This window comes from Anolis carolinensis, chromosome 1 (genome assembly GCF_035594765.1).
Source record: "Anolis carolinensis isolate JA03-04 chromosome 1, rAnoCar3.1.pri, whole genome shotgun sequence".
In the NCBI taxonomy this organism is placed as follows: Eukaryota; Metazoa; Chordata; class Lepidosauria; order Squamata; family Dactyloidae; genus Anolis; species Anolis carolinensis.
The window spans coordinates 216,151,385-216,165,671 of NC_085841.1; the positions used below are offsets into that span (position 1 = coordinate 216,151,385).

The 14,287-nt window shown below is 38.7% G+C and overlaps 1 protein-coding gene across 5 annotated transcripts in view; it reads left to right on the top strand.

Annotated features, from left to right (window-relative positions):
- The window catches only part of fign (fidgetin, microtubule severing factor), a 155,050-nt gene extending 141,298 nt beyond the window's left edge, over nt 1-13,752 (top strand). For all 5 annotated transcript variants that reach the window (XM_008115167.3, XM_008115169.3, XM_062965153.1 and 2 more), the window contains one exon: nt 3,609-13,752. In XM_008115167.3, coding sequence (XP_008113374.1) covers nt 3,609-5,857 — 2,249 coding nt within the window. In that variant the 3' untranslated portion in view covers nt 5,858-13,752. The remainder of the gene's footprint in view (nt 1-3,608) is intronic.
- Nucleotides 13,753-14,287: the final 535 nt, after the last annotated feature.

Sequence of the window (14,287 nt, forward strand, 5' to 3'; positions counted from 1 at the left end):
TTTTACTTAAATGCACTGGTACTTAATATGCATCAATAAATAAACTTTCAATTATTGTGCAGTGAACAGAGCCGGGATAGCAATCTGAACCCAATGGGCTAACTAGTAATTATGCCAAATAGTTTTGATGCATAAGATCATTTTTTACCAGAGGGATGATGACTTTGCTGGAAATTCCTAATAGCTTTTAAGGTCAGTTCTGAAAGAAAAGAGGATATTTTGTACTACATAATTTAGCCTAATAAAGGAAGGTTGTGTTTGTTTCATTAGAAAGTTTCTGCATTAGTTACAACTTGGTTTTTAAATAGATAATTGCACTACATTGTGTTTCAGCCCTCATTTCTATCTCCCTAACTTTCCCTTGTTTACTATATGCTTCTTAAACTAATAAAAATGTTTTTGGCATATTATAGCATATCTCTGTTTATTTTAGTGGAATTCTTATAGGCTGAATTATGGCATCACCGTATGTATTATTCAATGTTTTAGAGATCCTGTTGAAATATATTTCCCCACAGTAAATGCCACTGCAGTCATTTTTCTAGAGCTTGAAAAGTTACTGGCCAAAAGTAAATACTTACAGTTAAGAGTTTGACCATTATCCTTTACCTCCATTATTATTGGAGCCCCCAGATGGCGTAGTGGACTAAGTGACTTGAAGGTTGGGTTGCTGACCTGAAAGCTGCCAGGTTCGAATCCCACCTGAGGAGAGTGTGGATGAGCTCCCTCTATCAGCTCCAGCTCCATGCGGGGACATGAGAGAAGCCTCCCACAAGGATGGTAAAAACATCAAAACATCCGGGCGTCCCCTGGGCAACGTCCTTGCAGACGGCCAATTCTCTCACTCCAGAAGCAACTCCGATTGCTCCTGACACGAAGGAAAAAAAAAAAAAAACCTCCATTATTAGCTACCATTACATTGGCAGCACAGATATTGTACAGTGGCAGAAACAGAACTAATATTTTAGCCTCAACTACAATATGGAAACAATAATATGGACTTATCTTACAGGGTAGCCATAAAATTGGCAGTAAGCTAATAAATGTGGAACAATTTGGACACCGTTAACCTAAAATACTATATAAAATGCTGCTGCTATTGTTAGGCCAATTTTCCAAGGGAGAATAAAACATGCATTCAGATAATCTTCATTGGAGTGGGACAAGAGCATGAATGCATGCAGGACTGCAGCCATTGTGTTAGAGCATGTTCATTACTGTCCTTTCAATTAAGCTTTTAAAGTAAAATATAATTATGATTACTTACAATTCCCAACTGCATAAACTGTAAATCTCTTTTTTGCACAATGGTTATCCATACACATAAAGATAAGCATCTATTCATCTATTGACATTGTAGAGCTTTTACATATGAAATGGGTACTCTTCTGTGATTTGTAATCTCTCAAAATCTATATTTGTGAAATGTAAAAATAATTTTTAAAAATGAGGTATAATCTATACTTGTTAAAACAAGTTTGGCTCATTTATTTATTTCCTTCTCTTTCCCAAGTTAAAGCTTTGTTGATCGTTTGCTTCTGGCTTGCTTCTGTTTTTTCCAAATTCATGTCCAAGAAGTCTCTAAGTGTCATTTTTAGTAGAAACAAATCCTTCTGTAACTGTACTTGTTTTTCTTTCCTTAAAATGAAAACAAGCCTGTCAGAAGCAACTTCCATTTTTGGAAAGGATGTCTGAGTTATGCAATGCAGGTCAAAGGTATAGCAGTTAGCCAGATCTTTGTCAAGATTTTGCATAATATTAGGATCCTGCCTGTACATTCTCATGCAAAGTAAGACTGTTATTAATGCTAACAGGTGAACCTCAAGAGCTTTAAAAAATTCCTGTGCTAAGTGCCCTCGCGGATTAGCAAAAGCATGCCTATGTGCATCATATTAACAAATCCCATCCTAAACAACCCCAATTCAAATGAACAGGGCTGCAATAAAATATATTTACAAATTAATCCTGTTGCTCTATTAATTTATTGTGTAATTACAGCAATTCTTCCCACCTTGTTTTCAGAATTTCTTAATCATTAAGCTGGAAGCCTGACAGCAGTGCCAGCCCTGGCATGATTCTCTTTGACTAAAACCTTGTAAATTAACACAATTAGCACAGCATCATGCTGCTAATTAACTTCCTGTGTCTGGTGCAGCGGATGTGCAAACAAGAAAGAGGGAATCAGAAGGGAATAAACATGCCATTCTGTTACCAAACTGTATGCTGTGTTAGGTTGAGCTCATCAGGGCTAAGCTGGTCATGTCACAAATGCTGGAGTCGGGCAAAGGACAGCTAAAGGGGTTTGGGAAGAAAAGCCAGACAAGAAGGGGTACATGCTGTCAGAAATAGACTGCAGGAATTCATAAGAGAACCCACTCCCCCCATGTCACAGATGTTTCATTTAGACTAAGCCTTCTTATCTGAGAATCGGTGCCAGAGGGCACAAGGCAGGTTGAGAAAAAATAAATATCACTTTTTTTAAAATGAGCATGAGATTACCGAGGCCTGCCTTAATGCTACCTGCCATGCACAAGTAAGGCTGGAAACTGCTTTTCTTTTAATGGTGGTAAACTCTGCCTGCCATGTGTAGTGGATGACCAAAATGGAACTAAAGAACACCCCCCCCCCCTTTGGCATGATGAATTCTGCTAAAGCAGAAGATACATTGAGCTACTAGGTTTGCACCCCATGAGCCATCCCGTCCCCCATCTTTAGTGAGTAGGCCATGTTTAATTCTCTCTTTTCTAGTGCCCGTCTCTTCTGTAGGGATGGGGAGTTGGAGCAGGGAAAGCAGAGAAAAGACCGATAGACAAATGATGCTTGGGCTTTGCTTCTCCCCCGCCGCTTCCCCCCCCCCCCCCATCCTCCCTGAGCCTCAACAACAGAACAGTGAGGCAGAGAGCAGCCAGTTGTAATTCATACCGAGTTGTAGGCTTTGTGTGATGAAAGCAACGGAGCGCTGCCTGGGAGATTGCTTTGCTGCACTCCACGAAGCAGATTTGAAACTGTCGTGGACCACTTTAGATGAGAGTTGGATTATGGAATGACCTGCTATGTCTGTGTCATATTGTTCTGCGCAGGGTGCATTATACTGTGCTAACTAGGTATTCAGTACCAAATAAGAAAGGTATCCTAGATGTGATCTGTCAGCTGTGTCTTGTGGGTTTTTAGAAGGGAAAAAATTCTGTTAAAATTTAAAACTAAAACCGTGATGAGGAAAGACAGAATGTTCAGGGTATCTGAGAATGAGTTACCTAACAATGATTCCGTGCTCAGGAAATAAAATGCCTATGGTCATCTTTTTTAAAAAACAAAACAAAAAAGGTCTAGTCTTCTGTTTTAAAAAATAAATTTAGCTTGGTTAAGAAATTGATTCTATTCCTCTCCTTTTAAATGAGCAAATATGCCATGTGGGTGTTAGTATGTCTTTATGAAGATGTTAACACACTTAAAGATAATTTTCATGTTTACGGCTTTAAGTACTCATTTTATCTGTGAAGGAGGAAATGTAGTGATCTAGTCTTTTTTTTAAAAAAATGAAATTTATGCCATATCATTGTTAATTTTGTTTCTTTCCTGCCTCCCCATACCCCACCCCAAATCCTCAGGCTTGAAGATGCAGTGGACGCCAGAGCATGCCCAGTGGCCAGAGCAGCACTTTGATATCACCTCCACGACCCGATCTCCTGCCCACAAGGTAGAAGCTTACCGCGGACACCTGCAGCGCACCTACCAGTATGCTTGGGCTAATGATGACATCTCTGCTCTTACTGCTTCAAATCTACTCAAAAAATACGCAGAAAAGTATTCTGGTATCTTGGAAGGGCCACCTGAACGGCCCATTCTGAGTAACTATTCAGAGCCTCCATCAGGACTGGTGAATGGTCGCAAGAGTGAGAGTGAACCTTGGCAGCCTTCTTTGAACTCTGAAAGTGTTTATCCTATGAACTGTGTCCCAGATGTTATTACTGCCAGCAAAGCTGGAGTAAGTGCTGCCCTCCCTCCAGCGGATGTTTCTGCCAGCATAGGGAGTTCACCTGGGGTGGCCAGTAACCTGACAGAACCTAGCTATTCTAGTAGTACATGTGGAAGTCACACTGTACCTAGTTTGCATTCAGGGCTCCCATCTCAGGAATATGCTACTGGATACAATGGATCTTACTTGCATACAAGTTACAGCGGCCAGTCAGCACCTGCACTTCCTTCACCTCATCCATCCCCTTTGCATAGCTCTGGGCTTTTACAACCGCCCCCACCTCCGCCACCCCCACCAGCCCTAGTGCCAGGCTACAATGGCACATCTAACCTTTCCAGTTATAGTTACTCTTCCGCAAGCTATCCCCCTCAAAGTGCTGTTGGGCCTGGGTACAGTCCTGGTGGCGCACCTCCTCCTTCAGCCTATCTGCCTTCAGGAATCCCTGCTCCAACACCTCTCCCCCCTACCACAGTACCTGGTTACACCTACCAGAGTCACGGCTTAACACCTATCCCACCCTCCGCCCTGACAAACAGTTCAGCAAGTTCACTCAAAAGGAAAGCTTTCTATATGGCAGGACAAGGAGAAATGGACTCCACTTATGGAAATTACAGCTATGGCCAACAGAGATCTACACAAAGTCCCATGTACAGAATGCCTGACAACAGCATTTCAAATGCAAACCGAGGAAACGGCTTTGACAGAAGTGCTGAACCATCGTCCTTAGCATTTAAGCCAACGAAACAGATAATGGCATCTGAACAGCAAAGGAAATTCAGCCAGTCCAGTAGGGCTCTGACACCCCCTTCTTACAGTACTACTAAAAATTCACTTGGGTCGAGAGCAAGTGAACCATTTGGGAAATACAGCTCCCCTGTAATGAATGAACATAATGATGAACATAGGCAGCTCCTTCCTCACCCAATGCAAGGCTCGGGACTTCGTGCAGCTACCTCATCTAACCACTCTGTGGATGAACAACTGAAGAATACTGATGCACACCTCATTGACCTTGTAACCAATGAGATTATCAACCAAGGACCTCCCGTAGACTGGAACGATATTGCTGGCCTAGATTTGGTAAAGGCTGTCATTAAAGAGGAGGTTTTATGGCCAGTATTGAGGTCAGATGCATTCAATGGGCTGACTGCTCTACCTCGGAGCATCCTTTTGTTTGGACCTCGGGGAACAGGCAAAACATTAATGGGCAGGTGTATAGCCAGCCAGCTGGGAGCCACTTTTTTCAAAATCTCTGGCTCTGGTCTTGTCACAAAGTGGTTAGGGGAAGGAGAGAAAATAGTTCATGCCTCTTTCCTTGTGGCAAGGTGTCGCCAGCCCTCAGTGATTTTTGTTAGTGACATTGATGTGCTACTTTCATCCCAAGTGAATGAAGAACATAGTCCAGTATGTCGGATGAGAACCGAGTTCCTTATGCAGCTGGACACTGTGCTCACTTCTGCTGAGGACCAAATAGTAGTAATTTGTGCCACCAGTAAACCGGAAGAAATAGATGAATCTCTTCGAAGGTACTTCATGAAACGACTTTTAATCCCACTTCCTGACAGCACAGCAAGGCACCAGATAATAGTACAACTGCTCTCACAGCACAATTACTGTCTCAATGACAAGGAGGTTGCACTGCTTGTCCAGCGTACGGAAGGCTTTTCTGGACTAGACGTTGCTCATTTGTGTCAGGAAGCGGTCGTTGGCCCACTCCACGCCATGCCAGCCACAGACCTTTCAGCCATTATGCCCAGCCAGTTGAGGCCCGTTACATATCAAGACTTTGAAAATGCTTTCTGCAAGATACAGCCTAGCATATCTCAAAAGGAGTTGGATACATATGTTGAATGGAACAAAATGTTTGGTTGCAGTCAGTGACAAGTCTTTTTTTTAAAAAAAATGTAATGAATGTTGGTGCGCGCACACACACACATATACATACACACAAACCTGTTACATAGGGCATGGAATCCCTTTTTTCAGTAGTATTAAAATTGTGAAAGGGTACTGGGAGAAAGGAAGGGGAAAAAAGCATTATCACCTTGCATCTAAAGAGCCAGGTGTAGTCTTGAAGGAATAGTGCATCAGACAAGAGCTGTTGATCTGAAAAGCCACAGATGACAGGAGGCATCTGTCGATGCTCCGTTCCATTCAGTCTAGACAAGACACTCTCATTGTGAGCAAGGAGCCAAGTGGGTTGAATTTTAGATGGACATGAACCCTGTGTGTTGATTCCATTCTGCTGTTCTTAAGATTTAGTTGCTGTCAAGTGCCTGAAGTGGTGCTTTATTTTTTATTTTTTTGTTTGTTTGTTTGTTTGCCTCACAATTACAATGGTGGCATGTGCTAATATAAAGAGCTTTAACTTCAAAATGTTGTGGGACTAAAGAAATGAATGCTTGTGTTGCGACAGAGAACCAGTTTATTTTTTCCACTTGTTTTTGTTTTCACTTTGGCTAGTTTAAGAGCAACAGTATTCCTCAGTCCTGTCTGTTCTAAAGTATTAAACCAAGAACAGGTAAAACAGGGTAATGGTAATCTGGATCTTAATTTCTGCAATTCATTTTTTTAAGTGTTCTGTCTGCAAAAAAGAGAAAAAAACTCAGGAAAGTGATTGTGATTTGTACAGTACCTCAAAGGAATGTGTTGAAAGCACTATGTACTGCTGAGAGTTAATAGGCTAGGCTTCAATGTTACTTTATATTAAATATGTATGTTTACCTCAAAAGTTGGGAAAAAAATTACAAGGAAAAATACTTTGAATGTATCCAGGAGCAAGCTGAAAGTGTGCTATAAATTAATCTTTAAACCTTTAAAAATAGGAACAGCGGGGGGTATCACAGTGTTTAAAAGTAACATTTCTTTTAAAAAATAAAAACAATATTGGAGATCAAAACAGAAGAGGAGTATTTTCATGGCAGTCGTGTGTGAAAGTCCTTAGTCCTTGACAATTTTGTGACAAGTTGGTAGTGCACAGACAATAAGAAAGCCACCCTGTCGAATTATGTCATCATCTGGGACAGTCAAAGGCAACATCTAGTTAGGACTCTGAGAAGCAAATTACCTTAGACTCCAACAGCTTTTATATCTTGGTTAGAGTTGTGGTGTCTTGATTATTTCATTGAGTCAGTCGAACAAAATCATTCTAGGTCACTGAGATTGCTTATGGGTTGCAAAGCGGTTTCTGGCAATCTCAATGCAGTAAAGAGTGACCAAACAAAAAAGCAAGACAAAACTGAACCCTCAAATTGCATTTCTCTTTCTCGCCATTCATTTTTGACACACAAATGAAATGTTGTTTGCTTGTTTTTATGTGTGTGTTGCCTCTTCTGTTTTTTGAGACTTAATCATGTTCATTAGAAATGTTCCAGGCTGTGTCTACCATTTTATTCCTACCTCAATTTTTGTTAGTATTAATTTCTGTCGGAAAGAAAGGAATGGGACATTTGGTTTCATCAGGAATGCGCATTTGTATAATGAATAGTGCATGTTTCCTTGAAAATAAGTTGCACTATGTGTTCCGTTAGCTTACTTCCAAGTAAATATGTGTAAGATTGCCATCAAAAGACAACATGGAAGGAGGGAGCGTAACAGTTTCCTCACTAAGGGAAGCTATTTGCCTCTTGGTTTTTGTCAAGCCAGTGCTATCTTCCCTCTGGAAAGGCAAGCTAGCTAGCATGTGTGGCATTCTGTACATTTTGTGCCCCCACTCCATATTGTCTTTCTTTGTATTCTTTAATGTTTTTATAAGCAAGTCTTTTTATGACAGCTGATTGATGTTGGTAATGTCTCTGCATACTGTAGCAATCTGAGCTTTTACAGCCACATGAGCAGAACAGTCCTTTCTATATATAATTTCTATTTACTATGAAGCGGCAGTAGCTGAACACTAGCAAGGCCCTGGCATTTAATGTTAATTTTAAATTATGTACCTTTGAATACATGAAATAAATGCACTGAAAAGCCCTAAAGAAGAAGAAGAGACCAATAAGTTACCTGGTTATTTTATGTCTTTAAAGGTATTGTCCAGTTAGTACTCTTGACATTTAGTTAGCGAAAACATTAGGGACAGGTAAGTTAACAGTGGCTGGCATTTTATTTATGGCAATTCCCTCCCTTTTAATTCCTTAAAATATCTTTTAATCTCCAAGCAAACAAACCAAAATGTACATTCTACCCATTTCTTTTTTTCACTCTAAACTTAGGATTTTTTAAGGAAAAACCAGAAGGTCAATCAAAAAACAAAACAGTGCCTTTCACTGAGGATATAGTAAAATTAGTCTTAATAGATGCGCTGCTTTTTGAAGTATGCCTCCCTTTCTCCCATCTGTCCCCTTACATCTCTCTTCCCTGATCTTTTCCTTTTTGTTTGGGAAGCCCAAGTATCCCTTTTGCAGTAGAGTCATATTGATCTTGCAGTCAGGTTTACTCATGTAGATTGTGGATCAATCTCCCGTCTTTCAGATAACTACATTTTGTGTTTATTATCATGCTGTGCTTATTTAAAAGATTCTAGTATGTTTTTGAAAACAACTATATTTACATCACAAAATCTAAAAATCCTTCTAAATCAATATTACTAAGTAGTTTTGGGTAAACAAAACACAATGCAGAACAACAGCTTACAAAAATTATTTTTCCAGCCCAATACCCATGTTCTAATTAAAATGGTATACAATTACTCCTTTCGACTCTACGTCTCCCTGTGTATTTTGGAAAAGGAACTGAGTGTTCCAATGAGGCTTAAAAATAAAGGATTAGATGGTGAAACTGAATTTTAAGAAATCAAAGTGTTTTCCTGCCAAGTATTGTCCAGTTGCAGCTAGTGGGGTTATAATGCTTTACCTAACATGAGAAGAATAGCTCTGTTTCCTCTATCGTCCTTCCACAGGCAGGAAGCAAGCTATAACATCCTATCAACTCTCTGCCAATGGAGATTCCCTGGTAAATGGAATCGCTCAGCCTTTGTCCAGCGTGCTCAGACCCCATTTGCTCATTTTTAACGAACTCTCTATACGCCGGGCTGGGAAGTCACAGCTTTCACAGTTCATATGTGAATAAGGCCTTTCATTTCTTATGCTGCTACATTCTCTCCCATATGGAATGGCTATCCTGTATGTCTCATTACAAAAGAAATGGATCCTGAGACTTAAGCTTCCAGGATATTTGGATGTGCCATGAATGAGAAGACTGCTTGTTGTGAGGGTGTTGATATGGCCAACACACAGTGATGTTCTGAGGATTTAAAAGGACTATGGGAAGAATGTCTCTGCCATCTTTTTCATTCGGCCAGGACTTCACCTCCAACGTGTTTAAACAAAGACACTCAGATAGGGCTACCAGATTCCATATTAAATAGGTATCCTGTGCCTTTAGTAGAAGGAAAAATGTTATAGTTACAGCCTCTCCCACCATTATATCTCCCAGCTAGTTAACCATTCACTTGCCAAATTCTTCCTTCTCTTCAACTGGCAACTAATTGAAGGCATCAAATCCCAGGTTAATAGCTTTTGAGAAAAGTATTTGAATAGTTTGGGGTAAATTGCCTACAAAATTATGCTTGTGTGGGCCATTCCAATTTTGCACTAGACAAAGTTTCTTTTTTTGCAATTACAGTAAGAAGTCCAACAACAGTAAACGCAGAGAAGAATTTTCTGCCTGCCAAATTATCAATATGAATGCAAATATGCAGTATAATTACCTTTATATAAGTTTGTGCAGAAGTACTCTATTTCTGGCATGTTTCTCAGCCCAAAATATTTAGACCATTAGGGACAGTAGTGAAAAGTTTGCTGACTGAGCTGATCAATGGAATGTGAAGGCAGTTTGAGGCTATTTACTTTTGCACAAAATATTTCTCTATTAGTCAATTTGTATTCTATTCAAATGCAGATAGATGGATAAAATGGTTTTTCTTGCGCATTTCAAACCCATCAAGGAGAAAATAAAACCTCCCAGTAAAACACATAGGCAAAGCACCATCTGGGAAAGCTAGCTCATCTGTCCAGGGGCTATGCTCTGTAAAATAGTACAAGGTCATTTTATATGAGCTGGCATAATACTTTGCTAGGCAATTTTCAAAAGGAGATAATCTAGTGTAAAAACCCCAATTAATTCCAACAGATGTTGGTAGATGGTAATGTGTTTACATGTCAAAAGCAGGAAACAAAGGTTTCTATTGCCTGCAAATGTGTGTAACTTTGAGTGGGTTGGATAACTATTATTGTATATGTTTCATTCCAATCGACACAGGCTGCATTCTGTGGAACTGAAAGGCTTTCTTTTTAAAAGTGAGATCTCAAAAACAGCATGTTGAGGTTGACTTTAAATTTTGTTTCTAGTCCAATCCATTGGTTCAATTAATTTATTCCTCACATATCCCTCGCAATTCTAAAATATCAAAGCAAAAGTGGAAATTGTGTAGCCTTCCAGGTGTTGTTGAACAGCAACTTGCAACAACACTGGTTGGCAACTAATGGTGATGAATGCTGGGCGTTTCAGTTCAACAACATCTTGAATGCCACATAATGCCAACCCTTGCAGTAAGATATAGCTATGTATGTCAGCCTTCTTCACTAAAGAGGTCATGGCTTGAAACATCTGCACAACTTCCATTGATTTAAATGTGAGTTGCCCATGAGTACTCTTACTCACCTTCCATTCATTTCAATGGGATGAATGTGGTCAAAACAACTGCTCAAGTGTGTTCCAGACAGATATGAAGATCAACATGTGTTCCCCTTTCATCTTATATGTGTGCATGTGTTTATACAATGTTTGTGTGTACCTACATAACCTGAAGGACTTTTTGGGTTTTCTTTTTCAAATGAATGATGAAAGCTTTCTGTTCTTTAATCATTTGCAGATTTATATACAAAGCACATTAGTAAACACAGAGCTAGCAATATTTCTGGGCTCAAAGAAATAGCTGTACTGGGGATTAGTCAATACATGAACTGTCTCCCACTCTGCAAAGACCTTTGGTTGACATTCGATTTTGAACCTGCCAGATACATTTTTGTGAACCAGGGATACTGCATCTTTAATGAAGAAGTCTCTCCTCTTTCCCCTGTTTTTAAATACAACACAAGGAGTGTAAAACTAGGCACTGCAATTGTCAAAGACAATTAGACTGAAAGCAGGAAAATTTCACCTCCCTGTCTCAATGATATGTAGGATGTCGGCAGTGTGGGTCAGCCTTGCTACAGAGCTCTGTGAGAATATATGAACCAGTCCTATAGAATGTTAAATATTTATAAAATGGTTCTGTTCTGCACCAAGGTTGGAAATATAGTCATCCCTCCTTGTTGTCTTGCAGTATACAAAGAGGCAAAAGTTTATTTTCCACACCTAAACTTGTGTGTTTATGTTTCTCTCACCCACCCCAGTTATCCTTCGTGTGGTTTATATGCTGTCGTTAGACCTTTTATTTCTGGTGGCCTCATTTATTTTATATCTATATATCTATGTATCTAGATTTTCCCCAACCGCCACATTGGGTGTGTATTCAGACATTGTTCTTTAAAAACCATTTCTACCTCATTACTACATATTGTACATGTAGTATTTATTTGTTGTCTTTTTTTGAATGTCATGCATTTCGTAAGAAAGACTTGTCCTTGAACTTGAACAGTCTACCTCAGAAAGACTGTCTCTACACTGAACAGTATTAACAACTGAAATGATAAGAAGCATTAGCAAAGTGTGGCAGGGTAGATAATGCAGGGGGACTTGGGATACTGATGGACTTTTTAATTGTACTCTTGTAACACAAGATTGCTTAAAGGAACTTAAAGGAAATTATGCACTGTGCAGATCGTTATCAAACTCCCACTTTTTGGCATGCTATAGGAAAATGCAGCTTTATTACGATGAACCCTGATTTGGGGGAAAATGTCAATTTCCTCCAGCATTCTTTGCATTGGCAATCTGGCTACATTCTATTGCTGTACTCTGTTAACTGACATACAGTACACCTTGGCTCTTAAACTAAAAACAAATGATAGTACTTAAGGATTATTTTTAATCTTCGGTGATGTAAAAAAATGTGTCACACGCTGTTAAGACTGTACGTTTATCACATCCTGTATACTGGAAAAAAAAGAAGAGAGATGGCATTTGTAAGGTTTCAACATAAACCAAAAAACAAAAACAAAAAAAAAAGAGGCACTTCCCAAAGGACTTTAAAATATGGGCTTCAATCCTGCGCGGTATTACACATGTCTGAATCCCATTGCAATTGACTTACCCATGCACAGAGGTGCACAGGATTGCAGCCATGGAGTCAAGGTGCTCATATGTTCTGTAATCAAACGATTTTATTGCTGATTCTGCTTTATAAACATGCTTGCTTTTGGAAGTAATTGTACATGGATGGCACATTTGAAGTACTTTGTATGAAGTATTTTATATTTTATTATTTATTTTTGCATTATTTCCCTCCCTTCCCCTTTGTCTCTATCCGCTTTGCATTATTGTAGGAGAAGGAAACAACTTGTGCGCTCTCTCTCTCTCTTTGTGTGTGTGTGTGTTTTTTAAAGAAAATACTGAAATGGGTTAACCAACCCCAATCAATGCATGGACCTTTCTAGTTGCTTGTCAGCAAATTGTGGATCTTTTTACAAAAGCAAATGAACTGTGACAATCCACAACTCTCACAGATGTAAATGCAGAAATGCATCTGAAAATTCTTGGTATGCCTGACAATCTGTTCTTTAAGTTCCATTAACAAAGTAGCATCAGATCCTTTCCTTTGCAGTTTCTTGAAAGAGTATCATTGTCTTGAAGATGTCTAGTGTAATGATTAAGAGGTGGGGGATTATTTCTGTTTGTTTACTGTATTAAGGTGAGGGATGCCATATTTCTCATCAACTAATAGTAATCATCTGGGGACAGATTTTTATTATTATTATTTTATTTTTGTTCAGGCTCAACTAAATTAAAATTTCAGTGCACTTTGCTTTCCTGGCCATATTGATTTTATTTGCTTAAATTGAAACAATGTGTTGGGCTTGACCAGATTTTGACCTCTCAGATGGGGAGAAAGGCCTCAATATTACACATTTCTTTGGATCCTTCTGGTACTGTTTGGCTTATTTATTCAGCAAGTACAAAATCATTTTTGTTGTGCATTATTTTGCATCTGCTGAAACTAAATGTGATATTATTGCACTCATTAAAAAAAATTAAACAATCCATTTCTCTTGCAAAAAAATGACAAGCTTTAGATGATGAAAGCTTAAATTATCCATCACTTGCAAAATGAATTCATATGATTTGTGAACATTATTAATGTAAATGAGACATTTCTGCTTAGATTTTTTTTTATTTTGATGGGATCATTATATGGTTGATCATATGTGTGTAGGAAGCTGCTGTACAATTAACCTGGAGATCTGAAAATGCTTTTTTGTCCTCATTGTTACAGTTTCAATTGTAATCCATGCATCTCATTTTCTTGGGTGTTAGCACTGTTATATTAAAGAAAAAGAAAAAAAAAACAGTGCTCAGTATTGTAACTAACTGTCCCTACTGAATATTCCTTTTCATAAATACTTGCTACCACAGGGAAATTAAGTTTTCATATAGAATAACTAGTTTCAGTAGTAATCATTGAAGAATTAAAAAAAATAAAAGTTGTGGTTCAAGGCAGATATTTTTATGAAAAGTTTTCTCTATTGTAAAATTTGTTGTATATGGCTATGCTACTATCATGGAATATGAAAAAGAACAAGCATACCTCAAATAAAAGAATTCTGAGTTAAACAAAAGAATTGCTTACTGATTTTGTTTATTTCTCCAGGTTCTCGTGGCTCAATGCTTATTCTCTTCTCATGGTTGCAACTCATCACTTTATGATTTACTATGTCATCAGAAATGTAGAGTCAATGGCTTTTATTGCTAATTATAATGTTAAACATACATTAAACTGAACACAGTGAGCCACATCATAAACATATTCTTAGAAAACACATGGTATCACTTAGGATCATAATCTTTCTCCATCAAAGATGGAGCTATGCATAGCGAGGTCCATACCGCTTTCAGATGAGCCTTGTCTCTCCTATTTCATACTTTTATACTTGGTCCTCATATGGAGCTACTGTGGAGGTGATATCTGACCCACAGACCTCATATTCCCTTAAATGCATTGCTTGCTCACATGACTATATATGTGGAGATAATGTTTACCACACACATATGTTCAAGTTACGCCTACGTGTTTCAGATGGGATCCCATTTGGAGCTGACATTCCCTTACATCTCACAAAACCATGGTATATCCTGAAAAACATGACTGACACGGAA